The sequence below is a fragment of the Mirounga angustirostris genome, unplaced genomic scaffold, assembly GCF_029215605.1.
Source record: "Mirounga angustirostris isolate CCGP_5_RB_7025 unplaced genomic scaffold, mMirAng1.0.hap1 SCAF_1, whole genome shotgun sequence".
Classification (NCBI taxonomy): domain Eukaryota; kingdom Metazoa; phylum Chordata; class Mammalia; order Carnivora; family Phocidae; genus Mirounga; species Mirounga angustirostris.
Genome location: NW_026991709.1, coordinates 58621153 through 58640887, shown reverse-complemented (window position 1 = coordinate 58640887; position 19735 = coordinate 58621153). Strand labels below are relative to the sequence as shown.

The 19735-nt window shown below is 45.2% G+C and overlaps 1 protein-coding gene and 1 long non-coding RNA gene across 2 annotated transcripts in view; one reads left to right on the top strand and one right to left on the bottom strand.

Moving 5' to 3' along the window:
* SIDT1 (SID1 transmembrane family member 1) overlaps positions 1-19735 on the bottom strand; it is a 91737-nt gene that overhangs the window by 5981 nt on the left and 66021 nt on the right. Inside the window, exons 11-22 of the mRNA XM_045902886.3 lie at positions 18027-18098; positions 16620-16765; positions 15659-15732; positions 14578-14644; positions 12584-12657; positions 11472-11595; positions 11165-11282; positions 8751-8887; positions 8010-8118; positions 4949-4963; positions 3808-3884; positions 787-833 (exon numbers count right to left, since the gene is read on the bottom strand). Coding sequence (XP_045758842.1) covers positions 787-833; positions 3808-3884; positions 4949-4963; positions 8010-8118; positions 8751-8887; positions 11165-11282; positions 11472-11595; positions 12584-12657; positions 14578-14644; positions 15659-15732; positions 16620-16765; positions 18027-18098 — 1060 coding nt within the window. The remainder of the gene's footprint in view (positions 1-786; positions 834-3807; positions 3885-4948; positions 4964-8009; positions 8119-8750; positions 8888-11164; positions 11283-11471; positions 11596-12583; positions 12658-14577; positions 14645-15658; positions 15733-16619; positions 16766-18026; positions 18099-19735) is intronic.
* The window catches only part of LOC135364462 (uncharacterized), a 32648-nt gene that overhangs the window by 7281 nt on the left and 5632 nt on the right, over positions 1-19735 (top strand). Inside the window, exons 4-5 of the long non-coding RNA XR_010411613.1 lie at positions 894-1043; positions 19458-19588. This is a non-coding gene — a long non-coding RNA (uncharacterized LOC135364462). The remainder of the gene's footprint in view (positions 1-893; positions 1044-19457; positions 19589-19735) is intronic.

The window sequence follows — 19735 nt, the reverse complement described above, 5'->3', positions numbered from 1 at the left end:
TGTCTTAAAGGGGGGCAGGGGTATGGAGTCATCTTTCCATCACAGGTCGCTAACCTTTATAGTACATCAGCTAAGAGCATGAATAAAAGCAACTAAACTTACTGATTTTTTTTTAGGGATTAATAAAATATCTCACTTACTCACATTTTAAAGTTGAGAACAGGTTGTATAAAATAGTTAGAGATAGCAAAATATATGTCTATTGTACTGTTCTATTTTGAAGCCATTTGAAGAAAAAAAGCCAAGGTGATAATGAAGGGAAAGAGGAAGAAGAAGGATATTGGGGTCGTAGGAAGATTGAGACCTACAGGGAAAGAAAGAAATAGGAAAGAGACTTGTACACACACACATACACCCACACCCACACCCACACTTAGTAAGAAAGGGAAATGTCTACTGGGTAGCGTTTATGGAGAGTTCACAAGAATTTAAAACTATGCTTCATTTGTGCACCTACTGGCATAATCTCTATTATCTAACTATCTATGTAGTCTGTTGACATAGATAACAAATTTGATGTTGGTCTTGTTGAGCAAATGAACACGATGCATCAATGCAATGAGCTGAACTCAACGTTTGAGGAGAGGCCACTGTCGGTACACTAGGCTTCCTAGTGCATTCTTTGCAGGAGGAAAAATACCTTTCTTTCAAGTCCCTAGGGCAAGCACAGTCCTACACTCACCTTAGTTTCAGATTTCTTTATAAAAATGACGGCCAAGGAAAGCGAAACCACAGTGTTACAGACATCAGCAAAGAGAAAAGACGTGTCTTCCTAAGGCTACTTACAAGGACCCGTTAAACAGATTCCCCAAGATGAGCAACACCATTCTGTCCTGGTAAGAAAACATCAAATGAGAGGCTGCACACATTGCTTTTCTTTTAACTTACCACAGGGGAAGCATCGATTACGGGAAAACAACTGCCCGGTGGAAGAGTTTCCATGGTTCTAAGAGAGCTGCACCTGCCCTCGGACCCTAATCCCCCACGAGAACAAAAAGCAAGGCCTGGGACTGAATAGACGTGACTTCGTTAAAGAAGATGTGGTGAGTAAACAGGACTCTTACTGTTTCCCCCTAATGTTGCGGGTCGCTGGGCACCTGGGGCCCACTTCTTGGTGAGCAGGTTGGAGGTGTGTGCAGCTGACCGAGTAGTTAAAAGCTTTCTGCTCCTGGTGTTCCCCTGCGTTGTGTTACTTCGTGGGCCACGAGGCGGCTCTTGGGACTCACCTGGGAGGCGCTGGTTTCCTACCCATTACTCTGGCTCCAGGGAGGCCCTGCAGCTCCCAGGCTCCTGGTCTCTAAACACACAGCCTCAACACTAAAGACATTGGTAGTGGGGAAATAGGAAAGGTCCATCTCAAAGGAAAATGGCTCTGACAGAGATTAATTCACAATCTGGTCCTGCACATTTGCATACAACTTAAAACTTCTGGTGGTTTCTGATTATACTTTAATTTGCATGGCCTCGTCAACTCTTTAAAAGTGGCAATTTTCTGTCTTTGTGGATGATCCATTCGGTTTGGAGGAAATATCTTCATTAAAAAAAAAAATTCATCTTGGGATGCCTGGGTGGCTCTGTCGTTAAGCGTCTGTCTTTGGCTCAGGTCATGACACCAGGGTACTGGGATCGAGCCCCACATTGGGCTCCCTGCTCAGCAGGAAGCCTGCTTCTCCCTCTCCCACTCCCCCTGCTTGTGTTCCCTCTCTTGCTGTCTCTCTCTCTGTCAAATAAATAAATAAATTCTTAAAAAAAAAATGAATCCATCTATCAGAAAGGCTAAAATGTTGGCCCCACCAAATATCAGTGATAATGTGGAGCAACAGGAATGCTCATTCATTGCTGCTGGGAATGCAAAATAGTTTAGCCACTTTGGACGATGGTTTGACAGTGTCTTAGAAAACTAAATATATTTTTGCCATATGATAGGGAAACTGCCCTCCTAGGTATTTGTCCAAAGGAGTTTATAACATAGGCCCACACAAAAACCTGCACATGGATTTTTTTTTTAAGTAGGCTCCACGCCCAGTGCAGAGCCCAATGTGGGGCTCGAACTCATGACCGTGAGATCAAGACCTGAGCTGAGATCAAGAGTCAGATGCTCAACCGACTGAACCATTCAGACACCCCTGCACACAAATTTTTATAGCAGCTTTATTTGTAATTGCCAAGTTACAAATTGCTCTTCCACAGGTGAATGGATAAACAAAATGTAGTAATGCATCGAGAACCTGGAGTAGTATTCAGTGCTAAAAAGTAATGAGCTACCAAGCCATGAAAAGACATGGAGACATCTTAAATGCCTATTATTAAATGAAAGAAGCTAATCTGAAAAGGCTAAATTCTATATTATTCCAGCTATATGACGTTCAGGCAAAGGCAAGACTAAGGAGACAGTAAAAGGATCAGTGGTTGCCAGGCATCGGGGCGGGGGATGTGGTGGGAAGTACAGTGGAGCACAGAGGATTTTTAGGGCAGGGAAACTACTTTGTATGATACTAAAGTGGTGAATCGTGTCGTTACAAATTTGTCAAAACTCAAAGAATGTACAAGGGCAAGAGTGAACTGTAAACTATGGCCTTGGGATGATTATGATGTGTTCATGTAGGCTTACTGACTAACAGATGTGCAGCTCTGGTTGGGGGTGTTGATAGTGGGGGAGGCTGTGCATGGGTGGGGGAAGGGATTGATGGGAAATCTCTGTATTTTCTGCTCCATTTTTTTGTGATCCTAAAAAGTGGCTCTAAAAAAATAGTCTATTAGAAAAAAAAAAAAAAGACAGCCTGCGTCACTTAATGTAAGCAAGTAAACAAAACATTAATTGCTCTTCCTGGCTCACAGCTAAAGCATGCTTAACTCTCAAAATACTCACAGGTCCTACTGCATTTTTAAGTTGTCCTGTGAATAAAACCCTTCAGCCTCAATCCCTTCAATTTTTAGTGCCTATAGCTCCTGCCCAAGCTCTAGAGGGCTGAAATATTCTCATATTCCTTTATGTAAACTTCCTTGGATCGTAAACTATGAGCAGGTACTTAGGGAACTCCTGTGTGCCAGGCCCAAACAGCATCACCAGTTCTGGTCACAGCACCCTGTAAAGGGTGGGGCAGTGACTCAAGGGACGTATGTGACCTTCCCAAGGTCACTGGCCAGTGAGTCGAGATAGAGCTGGGACCAGCGCCCCAGTCCCTCTATTCCATGGAGCAATGTACAATATACTGAAAACAATGATGGTGAATTTTTAGGACTTGTATTTCAGCCACTAAGTAATAACCATCATTTTGAAAGAATATTCTTGCCCACTGTAAAAATCAAACAATGTATAAAAATCAAACAAATGTATAATGTGGAAAGCGTAAGGTCTTACTGAAAGCAACTGGAGTGAGATGTGCCCCGGTTTGCTTGGGACAGGCCTGGTTTGAGCCTGCTGTCTTGGTACAATTACTGAGTGGGTGCTCTTTTCCCTTCCCCAAGCGAAATAATCATACCTCTTTGGATGATTTTATACACGGAGGCCCTGCCTTGATCCTTCCCCACGGCAATTGTCACTGTTTAGTAGTTTTCTATGTATACACATATGTTCTCTGTATACACTAGCAACATTTCATGTGTAAAAATAGATCCATCCCAGCTTGCTTTTTCATGAGCAAGAAGAGTAAATAACATGCTTCTTCCCCCTAACTGGACCTCAGCCACCCTGGGCCATCTGGCTCTCTTGATTTAGGGAACCTGAGTGTCTGCCCCGAGCTTGCCCCTCCTCCTGTTCCCTGGCTCTCTGGGAGAAGGCCAAGGCACACCGGAGCATGCACGTACCATGTACAGAGGCCGGCCGCACTGCTGGATGAAGTCCGTGTAGAACACCATCGAGGCCCGTCGGAAAATCCCCAAGTCTGCCGATGACACAGTTGCATGGTAAGGCCGAGTCAGAGGTCATACAAAATACTCCCATATGGCCCAAGCTTGGAGGGCCAAGATGATGTTGACTTCACCTTAATGCTTTGCACACCTAACAGGTCAGCAATACATGTTGGCCTTAAAAAACAGAGCCTGCGGCCCCCGGGGCTGTCCCGTAAGGCAAGAGAGATCCAGGCATCGCCCTGCAGAAAGGCAGGTGAGGTGGATACAGTAACAAGCGCTCACCAATAATCTGGGCAGCTGACCAGCCCTTCTGCGGTCTCCTTCGGCTAAGATTCCCTTTGCTTACAGTTTACTCCAGTGCTGTTTCCTTCAGAGCAGAGAGGTAATGGGGCCCCTCAAGCTGCCTTAAAACATCTGCCCTCTCTATAGAGGATGGGAATCTTAGCTTGCAAAAATTCTACTCTGTATTTCCCCGTGTGGTTATAAGTCAGTAAGAACTGAACTCAAGCATCCTAAAGTCTAAGAAGCATGCTCAGAAAGCCTAAACTTGTGCGGAAGCTGGAATCAAAGGGATGTAAGTTAAGATGGCAAGAAAAAGATACGGAAAAAAATTTTAAATGCAGTCCTTCAAAAGCACAGGATGAAACACACCAAGTGTTACGATTGTTGTATGAACAGAGTGAGGGTCGCAGGTGGAGCTGTCTTTCTGGGAGCTGTCTACCCTTGCACACATCACCTGGAAGGCTGGGGTCTGCTCAAAGCAAGCATTTCCGTGAGGGTGGACCCCAGCTCTGTTGTGAATGCTGTCCCCCTTCACGTCTACCCCTGGGGTCAGTGGAACCAGACCTCACTAGACCGGATATGCTGAGGGATGGAGGGGGGAGGGGTGGGTCCATGCACTAGCCCAGGAGAGGTGCGGGGCAGGCTGGGTTGGAGTGTATCCCTGCCCCTGAGCCCCTCTCTGCCACTCTCCACCCCCCCACTGATCCTGCCCAAGCTGGAAGGGGCATTCAGGGAGCAGCCTGGCAGGACAGCCCGGCGGGTGGCTTTGTTAAGAAAACAACCGAGAACCCTGGGAAGGGTGGCTGAACGTTACCTGAATCAGACACATCTGAATCAGTGGGAAGCAGAGAAGAAATGAGAAAAGAAAATGACATAAGAAGGTAGCCAAACAGGTAAACTCCTGGTCATTTTGTTTTTCTCTCAAAATGATGACTTTCATTTTCTTTTCCAATTGAGAAAAAAATAACGTTTGCTCATCACAGAGAACACAGAATCTTTCTGCCCCGGCTCAAACATTCCCAAGTCCACTATTCCTCAAAGAGGGAAGCAGACGTCTGTCGTCCCCATCTCCTTTGGGCACCACTTGCAACGTGCACTCCGTCCTCTCTCATGAGCAATCCCTGCCGTCCCTTTCTCCAGCTAGTCCGGCTAGCACAGTTGTGATCTGGGCAAGTAGCTCTATGGCTTTCTGTCCTCCTTATGAAATGCTCTGCCCCATCGCTGCTGTCTTTCCTGTGTCCACGTTCATTTTCAGGTGTGGCCTGAGGGCCACAGAGAAGGGTGTATGTCATTCTAGAAAGCAGAAGCAACTTATAAAATGGGCAGAGAGAGGCTGGTGTTGGCTGAGCCACTGTCCACTACCCAACTTCCTGTCTTTGGACTAAGTTTAGTTGTGACCATTGTCACCGTAGAATGGCATATTTTCCTTTAGACGCTGGTAAATCTGTGACCACTTGAGGAAGACTCTCTGGGTAGAGAAATTGAACATACTCAGTGATGCTGTGCGCTGGCTGTCCAGCATTTACTTTGGCTACGCCTCTGTCCTGCACTGTGGCCCCCGGGAGGCAGACTGCAGGACCCTCTAAGTGGATTTGCTCCCTCTCTATGGATTTGGACAATGGGAAACCCCAGCAGGAGACTGGAGGGGCTCAGGAAGGAGAGTGAGCGTGGAGTATTCATCCACCTGGAGCCCTCCCTGTGAGGTTGCCTCAGACTGGCCCATGTCTGTCAACTAAAGGTCACTGTTTTTTTCAGAGTGACTTCCTGTCCTTCCACATTTTGGTAACCACTCCCTCCCTGTTCTTTGGGCTCTCCTCCTCCTGACCCCAGGTTGCTAGGCTACCTCATTCACTCTCCTCTACCCCAACCTTGTCTAATGAATGGTCCCTTTGTGATTAAATCTTCCATCTTTGTGTGTGACATCTTTTTCCTGGTGAGACCCTCCAGACTACCACATGGTCATAATATAATACATTACATTTCTCCTTTTTTTTTTTTTTAAGATTTTATTTATTTATTTGAGAGAGAATGAGATAGAGAGAGAGAGCATGAGACAGGGGAGGGTCAGAGGGAGAAACAGACTCCCTGCTGAGCAGGGAGCCCGATGCGGGACTCGATCCTGGGACTCCAGGATCATGACCTGAGCCGAAGGCAGTCGCTTAACCAACTGAGCCACCCAGGCGCCCTACATTTCTCCTTTTTAAGAAGGTAAACTAATACAGTATGGCAAAATCGTACGGGGCAAAAGTGGTACAAATATACTAAAAGCTCCCTATGTGTTAATCATGGTCACTACCGTTTCATTTTTCTGTATTCAAGTTTGTTTTTCCAACTCTGGGAGAACCCAGGCGCAGCCAGAACAACTGTGCTTCAGATTACTTTCCTTTTCAAAGTTGACTTTGTATGACTTCACTCACCTTTGAGTCTAGAGGTTGGGGTGTGACCAGAGCCCCCAACCAAAATGCTCTGTACAACCAGTTAGCGATGCTTCCACTGGGCAACTTGAAGATACATTGGGTATGTTAACGCCAAGGACAAATCTACTGACTGAGCCCAAGGGGAAAACTAAACTGCCAAAATTGTTTTATTCAACTTTCTAATCTTAAAGCTACTTGTTTATGTAGAATCATTCTTAGACCTGGCCATATTTTAAAGGCCCTCGCTCTCCAGTGAGTGAAGGGTCTGCCAGGCAAGGGAACTACTCCTTCTCCTTCTGGGCCACATTCTGAATTCCCAGACCCCAGAATTCCCTGCCCAGATGGACTTGAGTCCATTCACAGAGCCTACGTAGCCCCCTTCCTCCATCGACCTTCCTGAGGGCAGACGGCACTGCAAGAGTGAGCACCTCTAGGGGCAAAGAGCGGCTACCTGGATGTTGGGCAAGAATGTTCATGTACATACCTGTGAGAGCCCTCAAGATGCAGGACAGAGCCAGAGTGGAAAGAAAAGACTGGTAGGGGCTGGGGACCAGCTATGTTCTGGAGTGTTCTTGAGGAACTGACAATGTTGAATTTGAACCTGCACGTTCTAGGCTATCATGAAGGCATATTATATTTATCAGTTTGTTGGTCTTCCTTCCTTCCTTCCTTCATGTATTTAATAGTTTTTTTTTTAGTCTGCTTTACAACTTTAAAATTTTTACACATGATATGTGGGCTTGTATTTACAATCTTGCTTTGGGCTCTGCAAATATTAGGGATGGGACTATGTTTATATATAATTATTTTTCTTGAAATATACAGAAGAATATTTAAGTTGGACTTCCTGGCCCCTTAAAAGGACTGGGGAAATTTAAATGCTCTACAATGACTCAACTCTGTTCCCACATATAACAACTGATGGCAGCAGATCAGAAGCTGACTTCCATGGGGCAGTCAGTGCTCTAACGTGATGTGTGTACATTGTTGGGGGGAGTTCAGCAGGTGTCCCGTCTGTTGAGAATGGTAAGTCTCAAAACATTCGTCCCAGTCCCAGAGTTTGAAAACCATATATAATTCATTCTTGATAACCATTTAGTCTGCTCAGAGAAATGCTCCTTTTAGAAGGTACAAACGGAAAACGATTTCTGTAGGTGCAATGAGTGGCGTGATGAGCACACCATTCTTCAAACACACTTTCTCAGAGTGCTCTGAGTTATAAAGCACTGGGACTTGGAGCTGGAGGTCGGCCTCAGTCTGAGGTATGGCAAGCCTACTTCTCAGCTGAAAAGAGAACTAGTGGCAACAGCTCATTGTGATCCTGTACAGGAAAAGTTATTAAACCCAGAATTCAGAGCCCGTGTTCATGATGACCAGCTTACCGTTTAGGGTAAGCAAAGACAATGCTTTCTTGGTACATTTATCAGTGTGTTTAGTGTAGAGTGACAGGTGACTCACCGATCTTGAAACGACCCATGTAGTAGATCTGGGTGCTGAGGGCCAGGGACGCCAGGACATGGATCACAGAGAAGATGACCCAGAACCACACGTCATTTTTTCCAAACACCTAGGAGTAAAGATGGAAGTTATCTTCATCTGGGGTGCGCCCCACAGAACTCACGAAAATCATTCTGTCTCTCATGTATGCATCTGGAGTCAAAACCCCAGCTGTGCATGCATTGTGGTGTCCCCTCACTTCTGTGAGCTCACTGGAATCTTACTGCACGAAAATGGACGGCCGCCTGGCCAAATGACAGCGGGAGAGGGAAGAGACGGGGGAGGCACCGAACAGCAACAGTGAAGGGGCAACAGGTCTAGAGCTGGGGGCGAACGCTCTTCAAACAACTGCACCCAACCCACACGTGTCCCTGCACATTCCACGAGTGGCGTCTACTCAGTCTGTCTCTCCAATCAGCTTGTACATCTCGGCGCCGATCTCACGTGAGTCAGGTCCCAGCTTGACCGAGACACTCTGCAGCACGCGCTCTACAGGTGCCTCTTCCATTATTAGAGATAACTAGCTCATTAAGTCAATAAAATGCCACAAAGTGACCCACAGTGGCTGCCTATCAGGAACCGAGGACTGTGATTCATTCAGACCTGTTCCCCTGAGGTCCAGCAGACAAACAACGGAAAACCTCCCCAGGGGCGCGCTTGGAAAACGGGGCTGAAGGCTGTGGGGGGGCGGGGGACACGAACCACTCCGAGGACAGTGAGCGTGATGACGGCCGCGAAGGAGGCGTAGGCGGCGTAGGCACTGGCATTGATGTCCGGGTGACGGGTCTGGTAGAGCTTCAGCATGCAGAGGCCGGCAATCATATACATGAAGGAGGTGTCTGAGGGCACACGGGAGGAGCCCAAACAGTCAGGATCCAGCAGGCAACAGAGTTTCTCTTGAGCTTGGGAAGCCCCTGCCTTCAGGCCCTGGAGTATTTGCTGCCCTCAGACTATGTGGAGACCTCCAACATGACAGCCTCCATGGGCACGTTCTCTAGCCAGACCCTATACACTCCACTTCTAAACCCCTCCGATGCTGCTCCTAGTTCACCAAAGCCAGGTATCTGATCACATGATAAATAATTGACTGTCCCCACTTGCAGGGAAATTTGTGTTTAAATGTGTTCAGCAGCTATAACAGGAGTCCATACTGATAACGATTAGGGCGCTGGGACAATACAAAGAATCCTAGGTGGGTGTCGAAGGTCCTTATCAGCATCCCGAAATAGAACCACATTGATTGCTGCTCATACATAGCTTTATAGCCAAAGGATGGAAGACAGCTAGAAATTAAATGGGGCGTAGCTGCATGAGAGCTGCATGGAAATGCAAATTAAAACAACAAGGCAAAGTCCATATTACTCAAGAATGTAGCAAAACATTTAAATGTCGGACAATAACACGTTCGTGATGATGTAGGGAAATGGGAACTCTCAGGCAGCTGGTGGGAGTAGAAATTAATACTCTGTAGAAACTGGGACGTTTTTGGCAAAATGGAAGATGCATGACCCAGGTGACTCCAAAATTCTAGGTCTAGGTGTCCCAGGGAACCTCTCCCACGTGTTCCCTGTGGCCCCATCTGCAACAGCAACGTGCCAGAGACAACTGCATGGTGTTCCACGGGGGAACTGATAAATGTAGAGTACATATTTTTATTACAGAAGATGACAGTCCTTAAAAATGAGTGAATCGGATGTCCTTGATTCAATATTGATAAATCTTGAAAACATATTGTTGGATGAAAAAAGAAGTTACAGAACATAGTGTGATAAGTAAATATTAATTTACTACAGACGTAGTAAAATTATAAAAACAAACGGGACTGATAAATATCGAATTAGTCATAGCTGTTGCCTCTGGGGAAGGAGGGAGGGGAATAAGTTTGGAAAGCAGTTCAAAGAACCTCAACTTTATCACAGCGTCTTAGTTCCTAAAAGGTCGATTTAAGGCAAATATTTTTAAATGTTGGCATTTGTTCTGAGTGGTGACTGATACTGTTCTCTGTAGTTTTTTTCTACTAAAAATGTTTCTAATTAAAAAAAATTAAATGTGACAGAGAATTTCTGTGGTGTTCTGGGTTCATAGACAGAGGCTGGAACACAAACATGAAAACGGCTGTTCTTAAAATTCGTATCCTTGAGTGTGGGGGTCACGGTTAATTGCCTACTACTAGCAACAGCTCTTCCCTTCCTCCTTCCCGACAGCATATCAGTACTAACTCAAATATCTTAGCCCCATTTTCAATTCAGAAATGCATGCCTTTCCAGCCTATTTGTTTCAGCAAAGCTACTCCAACCCCTGGTTCCATGGATGGGTCTCACTGGTTTAAGATAACGCCCCTCCTTTGCCACCGTGATTGCTGTACCAACCCAGGCTCGAGCTAACCAGCACCTAGGGAAAAATTCTGGAATGGGCTCGTGACATTTAAACTACCTAGGTGTGGAAGAACATTCTCTGAGGGTTTTTGGCAAAGAAGTTTCCTCGCTCTTAAATAAAGGCTCCTGGAAACCAGCTTGCTGCATCCACCAAACATCATGAAGTAGAGACAGGAAGCCAGGACCTGCTGTAGCTATTCTTGCCATCATGAGTTTCCTAAAAGCCTGAGGATAAAATCAGCCTACAGGCCGAGCCCAATCCAAGGGATCGAAGAGAACCGGAGCCAGAGCGGCCTGAGGAATCAATCACAAGCCTTTCCCACCTTTGGATTTTCAGAAGGTGAGCTGATAATTGTCCTTATTGTTTAAACCAGTTGAACTGGGCTTTCTATTATTTTCAACCCAAAGCAGTCTAATTGCTAAGTTAGGCCAAATTATACTAAGGGAACTTTCCAGATGTCTGTTGGTGGATTCTATCTGCCCTGCTGCCTAATGCTTAGCCCATTGCCCACCTGCAGATCTAACCATGGGATCATCATTCAATGTTGAGCCTTTTCTAGTCTGAAAGGTGGTCAGAGAGAAAAGATGGTACAACATGTGGAAACCATGCCCAGTGAGGAGATGCCCTCAAATCACTTTAGCTCACATAAAATATCATTTAATTCTTGCATGCATTTGGGGAGGGCCCCAGGACAAGACTCCTATAACTCAAATCTGTGTGTTGATGGAAATTCTAATTACCGAATTGGAAGTTGGAGTAATTAGGGCAGACATGGTAACAAGCACTGAGCACTCCTTCCATGATCAATGCGATGCCCATTGCATAGAAAACACCAAAGTGTTTAGGAATCCCATACTCCTGAAAGAGGAGAAAGCGTGGTCAGTGGAAAGACACCAATTGGTGATATAGCCATAGAATCTGGAAACCCAAGCTTTTCACATAACCCACCACCACACGATCCAGCCAGATGTCCCTCCCCTTTGCAGATACTGTGTGGAACATGACCCTTCCTAGCTCCCACATCTGATTTACCCACCCTCTCCTCACCATGGCAAAACTGTCCTTGGCTTCCAGGGCTCTGTGATGGAGAATGTCCCGGTGCAAGACAATCAGCAGGAACAGGAAACCCAGGAGCACGTAGCCCAGGTTACTAAAAATGTTGTTGAAGGCACTAAGAGATGAGAGAGAAACCATGAGAGAGTCCAGGCGATCCCAGAGATTTGGAGAATGAATGAATGAATGCATGAATGAATACATGAATGAGTGAGTACTCTCAGCATTCCATGTTTTCCGCCCAGCCCTATCATCAGATTTCACGACTGGCAAATCATGAGAGATCATCTTTAACCTCACTCCTTTATTTTAGGATGCCTAGCCTGTGATGTGTCCGTTTCTGCTCTGGGATGCCTGATTGGCTTCCCTAACCCTCACCCAAGCCTCTCTTATCCTGATGGCACTGATATGGGATGAATCCTGGCAAACAGCTGCTCCCAGGATGGGCAGCTTGGCCAAGAGTTTCAGCTACACCGTGAGAGGGAACTCTCATAGCCGGACCCATGCTATGTGTGTCAACATTCAGCTCTGTAACCGTGAAGGGTCAGCTGGTCATAGCCAGCTGCTTTATTTCAGGAAACGGAGGCTACTTTACTTCTGGGACAAGAAGCCCGGCTCCAACCGCCAGGCGAATGCTCTTTCCACTTCACCATGTTCTGGTGGGCAGAGCATGGCCTTGGAGGCAGCAGGCCCGGGTTCGAGTCCTGACAGCATTAACCGTCGAGGGACCTCCCACAACAAGTCCTTACCTTTCTAAGCCTTAGCATCTTCATCTGAAAATGGGAGTAATAATAATCCTATCTATTTTATGAGGTTGTTCAATGGACTAACACAGGAGCCCCTCGTATGACGCTCACGGATGAATGTCATCACAGCTGGGACCTGCTCTTTTCAAAAACATCCCTGCCCTCTTCTCAGCTGGTTATTCTTAGGAATACAGGAATGAGAGGAGCACATCTGGTCTCAAAACTTCTAGATTTCATCCTTCTTTACCCTTGACTGGGGTAGTTTTCCATGGTTGTTTTTAGTATTTTTAAAAACTGACATCGCATCACCCAGAAAGGAACCTGTAAATGCCTCACGGGCAACCAGAGGACGGGGCTCACCTCAGGACGCCCAGGGGGTGGGCACAGAGGAAGTTGTAGTAGCATATGTCCTGATTGCCCGTGGTGTTTGCCACCTGCAAAATCAAGAGTGAGAAGAGGAGCTGCATGTTTCCCCATCTGCTGAGCCCAGCCTGAAATCACAAAAGGCAGGCACTGAGCACAGTGATTTGCCACATAACCAGTGTTCCTTCTCAGCCGAGGACAGGTCATCGTCTGCCCCCTTCACATAGCACAGGCTTATTAGGACTGTCATGATATGTTCTATTTTCGAGATGCATGTGGAAGGGTATGGAGCTGTCCCATGCTGTGCGTGGAAGTGCTAACCACGGGGCAAGTCAACATGAGGAGGTGTGTGTTCAGTTTTCTATATTTATCACCATCTCTATCATTGAGAACCTTCCCAGCTCTATCTTCTGACAGGGCCCTGAGGTACTCAGAGAATACTGAGATTACAAGCAGTGGTGCCCAAACCTCATAAAAGTCCTTCTCCTCATCCCATAGTAAGTATGGAATTGGCTAAATATTATTAGACCATTGCTTTTCAAACGTGGCTATACATTAGAATCACTGGGGTTTAATCAATACTGATGCCTGGCTCTACTCTCAGAGACTTGGATCTAATTTGGTATGGGGTACAGCGTGGACACCAGGATTTAAAAGCTTCCCAGGTGATTTTGATGCACAGCAGTTTGAGAGGCACTGCCTTAGAAACACCGTCAGCCTCATCCTTTTTATTTATTTATTTTTTATTTTAAAGATTTTTAATTTATTTTTTGACAGAGAGACAGAGAGAGACAGAGAGAAAGGGAACACAAGCAGGGAGAGTGGGAGAGGAGAAGCAGACTTCCTGCAGAGTGGGGAGCCCGATGCGGGACTCGATCCCAGGACCCTGGGATCATGACCTGAGCCGAAGACAGACGCTTAACGACTGAGCCATCGAGGTGCCCCCAGCCTCACCCTTTTTTTTTTTTTTGAAAGATTTTATTTATTTATTTGACAGAGAGAGACACAGCGAGAGAGGGAACACAAGCAGGGGGAGTGGGAGAGGGAGAAGCAGGCTTCCCGCAGAGCAGGGAGCCCGATATGGGACTCGATCCCAGGACCCTGGGACCATGACCTGAGCCGAAGGCAGTTGCTTAACAACTGAGCCACCCAGGCGCCCCAGCCTCATCCTTTTTAAGTAGGCTTTCTGTATGTAATAAATGCTAGAGATGGTCCTTAAGTGATCTGGACCCCAAGGTTCTATGAAGGAGTAATGAGGATTCTCAAGATGCTTTAATTATTATCTTTATTTTTTTTTTTACTTTTAGTTCTTATTTTATATTTTTTTTAAATTTGAGTATCTTATTGGTTTTGTAAAGCTGTTTTTAGTTTTATAAAAAATATTTACCCTCGGGGCGCCTGGGTGGCTCAGTTGGTTAGGCGACTGCCTTCGGCTCAGGTCATGATCCTGGAGTCCCGGGATCGAGTCCCGCATCGGGCTCCCTGCTCGGCAGGGAGTCTGCTTCTCCCTCGGACCCTCCTCCCTCTCATGCTCTCTCTATCTCATTCTCTCTCTTGCAAATAAATAAAAAATTAAAAAAAAAATATTTACCCTCAACGAGAGGGCACAGGCTAAATTACACACCAGGTTTCTTTGTTTTGGTCTGGAACTTTATTTACTCCATCCATTACCCCTTGATAATCAGAAGTTCAGCCTGGTAAATGGCAGATATAGTTGATAGATATTATGACTGAATGAGCATAAGGCAATACCTTCAAATTGGGTGACAAAATAATATAAGAGGTCCCAAGCCCTTCTGTGATAAAACAGTTGGGAACTGGATATAAAGGTCCATCAAAGATGAAGCAATGGACAAGTCCAATTGGAACTGAAGGGGGAAATTCATATTTGGACTGAGCTCAAGTGATATATACTTCTCTCTGTAAGTCATAGCAAAGATCTCTCCCTGCAGTATGAAAGCTGGGCTTCTGGGCTTCTGGGTAATACTTACTATCTGGTAGGTGATGACCAGCTGGATCACAGGCAGTGCATAAAACACAGCAATGGTGACGATGTTCCTAAGCAGGCAGAAAGAACAGGAAATAGTTTTCCAAATTACCAATGGAATCTTTGCTCAATTTTTAAAAAAAGAATCCTTCCACCCCATAACTCCCTAGTTAACTTGTAAAAGTAATTAGAAACTGATTAATAGAGTTCCTGTCTCTCCAGAGTTCCACAACTACAATCATTGGTAAAATTATAAATAACACTTGCTTCTGCTTTACCCAAATTATGGATGAGGATGTTGTCTGATTGAAAGTGATCAGAGTGTAAGTAATGGGAGATGGATCGCATGAAGGGATGTGGCTCTCTTAGATACCTCTTAGTTCCAAAATGATGGTCCCACTATGAAATTCCCCACTGTCCCTTGCTTCCCTTGACCGTCTGTACCCAAGTAAAAGGGCGTCCTTCCAGAGAAAAGAATGGAAGAGCTATCACAGCATCAGCTTGGGGTTTCTGGGGGTGGTGCAGGGTGCGAGGTGGGAGGTGGGGGGGTGTCTCTTGCCAGGCGGCTCAGCCTCTCGGGTTGGAGAGAGGATGCATCTGGAAGTGCTTGACCACCACAGGGCAATTTATCACTGGCTGGGGTACCATCTCCTCTCAGGGTGGTTTCCAGCTACTCTGAGATGCTGTAGACCTCTAGTCCCCGAAATCACTGGCTCTTCTAAGATCCAGGCTGGGTGAGAAGACAGAATACATATTAAGAACATAAAGGCTCCAGTTTAGTGTGTCTCATGGGAGGTAGTGACAGGTTATTGTTATGTTGTCTTTCTGGAAATGGATTTGGTGTGCTCTCTAGACATGTGGGAGTCCACCATCATTCTCGTTTTTACTTTGTATGTATTTAGTTTAGGGCTGGTTGCCTTTTATAGTTTATTTTTGTTTTTCTTATGGAATGTGGCATGAATTCTCGGAACATCTACACCGTTGCCTCATTATACAGAAGCTGGTGCCATAAGTGATTGTGGCTTTTACTAAGAAAACTTTCATTTTATTCAAGGGAACTGTGGTCCTAGCAATCATCCACTCACCAAAAATAAATCTTATATTTTTTGCTGATAATTCTCCGGTCCTTCCGGGACAGATCTGACAGGAAAAGGAACACCTAGGATACCAAATAAAAAGAGAATGCAAAACTGTACTTGGCTTTTTTGGCAGAAGATACAAAGGAGAGCTTTACAAAATTTCAATCCAATACCTCGCTAGGGATTAAAAACATTTAATAAAACTTTTCTTTCAATTTTTTTTTTCACAATACCTCAGTAAAAATCCTAGTATTTTCTCTGAAATAGTAAGAATCGGCTGATGCGGAAAAACTACTGGGAGTCTCAAATGCTTCATATATCTCAGGAACTGGTTTTCGGTTTTCAGAGATGTCCAGTGTGTGGTTCTCGAATGACAGGATTGAAACTGGGCAATCTACTTTCATCTCTCTTACTGGCTACAACACAATAAAATAAATATATGCCAGAAAGAAATGGGCTTTATTCCTAAAGGATGTTATGTGCAGAACCAGGGAGTTTTCCCAGGTATACCCCTCAGTGAATCTTTTCTTCCATTTGCTGGATCCCTTCCTCCTTTATGGTCCTCAGTCAGCCACTTCAGACCCTGAGTGGTGGTGTCGTTGTTGCTGTTGTTGTTTAAAGTTTTATTTATGTAAGTAATCTCTACACCCAACATGGGGCTTGAACTTACAACTCAGAGATCAAGAGTAGCATGTTCTTCTGGCTGAGCCAGCCAGGCTCCCCCAGACCCCGAGGATCTGGAATAAAATGCTCTGTTCTCCTAAATGCTCTCACTTTCTTCCTCCAGAAAGAAATGCTAATTAGCAGAGTATTGTTTATAGTCTGTACTTATGTTTTATCTCAAAAGCCCTCAGGGAAGTTTGGTTTTCCCTTGAAAGGAAAAAATAAAGGAAACTGAGGCTTGCTGAAGGTGTATTTGACTGTTGAACTTTCTGCCCTTGCCCAGAGTTTGGCCAAGCAGAGATACCTTGGTCCGGATGATGTTCTTATCACTCTCAATGTCTGGCAAGGTGTCGAAGTCACTCTCCTCCACGGAGCTGTCTGTGTCTGACTGGAACGTCTGCCCACTATTGGGGGAGGACATCTGCCTGCCAGGACTGGAACTTGACCCCTCTGAAACAGAGAAAACTCAGCTGCCTTCCAGAGCTAGGATGGACCCATGCAGCCCATTCCTCTCTGCAAAAAAGCACAGTGCTGACTCATTCTTGCAGATGTGCTGGTAAAAATGAACTCCTTACCCACAATACATGTGCTTTCTCTCAATTCCTCCTCAGTGGACTTCTAATTGTCTATCTCTAGGGCCAAATACATATTAAGAACATAAAGGCATCTGCTCTGATAAAGTATCTGGATGCAAAAAATAAGATTATGCTTATATGTCATGTTTCATATTTTAAAATATGAACATAAATATATAAACATATACATGCACAGTTTTGTATAGCATCTACCACATATCCGTGTAAGCACACACATATCCAGCAGCTAGACATTGCTCGTGGAGAAAGTATTTGTACACCGAAATCCCCCACATGCCGTATCTATGATTATATAATGAGAACAACACTCTCGGGGAGAAGAGTCCTTGTGTTCTCGTGAATGTTTCCCAGAGCAGATGGGAATTTGCGCAGCTTGATGAGCACATGAGCTGAGTCTACCTTCCGCTTTATTTCTTCTGTTCAGAGTGTTAAAAAAAAAAACCCAAAAAACCCACCACAACAAAACCCTGTTCTTACGGAGCCAGAAATAAGTAGCCTGCATGAAACCCACATGCTTCTCAACGTTACAGCACCACCCGAGCAGGAATAAGGACTCCCCGCCCCTCTGCCCTGACATTTTAAGCGCACCATTCATAGACCCACAGGAACTGTCTCCTTCAGGCCACGCAATGAACCCTGGGGCGTTGCCATGTGAATGACTAGGGTCAGCTATGAAGTTATAGCCAGAACGAATGACTGATACAGGCTACAGCCACGTTCACCTGCAGCAGAGCCTTAGTCTTCTGATCACCCTTACTCCACCAAAACCTAAGAATGAAACAGCTCGTCAATTGACGTCAGGCTCCTTGACGTTGACTCTGACACACTGTTCATGCCCCAAACTCAGGCCGGGTATGAAAACATCCCCACGGGATGTTTCCCACAGTAGGGAATTCGGCTCACGTGTGGCTGGCACAGAAGAACAAAACTGGAGAGAGTTAGAGCTGGAAGGAGCCTTCCAGATCACCCAACCGATTCATGTCATAAAGAAAAGACAGTCTCACATGATGACTGCCTTGCCCACTCTTGGTCAGTAGTGGCTGGAGGGCCCTTTGTATCCTATTCTCTGGAGAATTAGGAAATACTTCAGTGAATGGACTCATTGTAGGAAATACCTATTGCCCCGTAATTGCTTCCTTCAGGGGTGCCGGCAGCAATGGGATGTGACACCGCCGTATTTCCAGAGCCTGTTGGAAAGAAACACAAAAAGGCCAATGCTTTACGTCCAGCTGCCGAAACAAAACAACACAACTCTAAGTAGCTTGAATCATAAGGCCACAGCATTTTAAACTTGATTTTCTTTCTACCCTAATAATACAAGACTCACCAAACTTGACCTGGGGGCCAAATCTAGCCTGCCACCTGTTTTTGTACGGCCCTTGAAGTCAGAATGGTTTTAAAATTTTTAAATGGTTGTGCTCGCTTCGGTAGCACATATACTAAAATAAACAGTTGGGGAAAGAAATCAAAAGAAGATTTCATGACAGGTAAAAATTACATGAAATTCCAATTTCAGTATTCATATATAAATTTCTATCAAAACACAGCCACAGTCTTTGGGTTCTTCTATGGCTGCCTTTGGCTATGGCGGAAGAGTTGAGAAGTTGCGACAGAGACGTCTAACATATTTGCTCTTTGGCACCTTACAGAGAAAAAATCTTCTGGTTCCTGCCTGAAGGGATTGCAGAATCGCAAGAACAAAGGGGCAGAGGTCCTAAAATCACTTGGAGGAAGGCCGCCACTGAATGGAAACATAGAAATAAACTTCTCTGATGAAAGCACTGTAATTTGGAGGTGTTTAAAATAGCATTTAGCAGTACCCTGACTATCGGCCGGATGAGCCCAGATAGGCAGGACATTACTGCACTCCTCGGAGCGATGAATGATGACAACTGAGCTAAGGATATGGAAGAATATGAGATATTTTGAGAGAGATTTCTGGATCTGTTGCCAAATGCCTCTTGGCAGGGAGAGAAAAACTGAATAAGATAATGTTCCTCAAACATTTTCATTGAGGTACTCCTTCTGGCAGCACAGGGAGCGAACTCATTCCTGAGTCTGGTGGTGTCCTCTGGAGCCAGGCCAGCACAAATATCAGAGAAAAATATCTCCGGACCATCTCCTTGGTTATCAGACAAGATGCTCTTCACTGAGTTTATCCACCTCTGAGGATTAGGCAGAGCTGAACAAGGAGAGGAGAAACCACAAACAAGCAGCTTATCTAGGCCATTTCTCTGACTGACTTAATGCTGCAATGTTTCCAGGAGCCACACTCTGTCTGTGGAGATGCAGGAGAATATTTCTTCACTGCCTCCTGAGCTTTGTCAAGGATCTGGGATCTGGGATATTGTCAGGCTGGTGGGAATTTCAATACTGGATCTTTCTTCTGAGGTGAGGTTGCTTGTACTACATTACAGGCAAAAAAAAGTCTGTGAGTTAACTGGTCAGTCTCACACTGTGGCAGGGAAATATATTTTCAGGGAAGACACATAACTGAGGATATTCTATAATAGCCTCACTGTAAATATATTTCCATTTCTTCACAGAAAATACACTTCGCTGTAGCTTACATTCGTGCTCCAGTACGTAACATGTGGAATGGAACCAAAAGCCTCCAACAGTTCCTCATTTGTCACAGCCAACTCTCTTCATCCAGCTCTTAAACTTCCTCCCACTGGTGAGTAGTAAAAACATTAAAAGCAAGCCCATCTGTAGGCTTTATCATGGTTTTTACTCTTGGTCTGTCCATTCCTTTTCTTCATGAAGAAAAAGAATTAAATCCTGAGTTCAAAATATTTAGCCAGATGATGAAAGATGGCCTAGA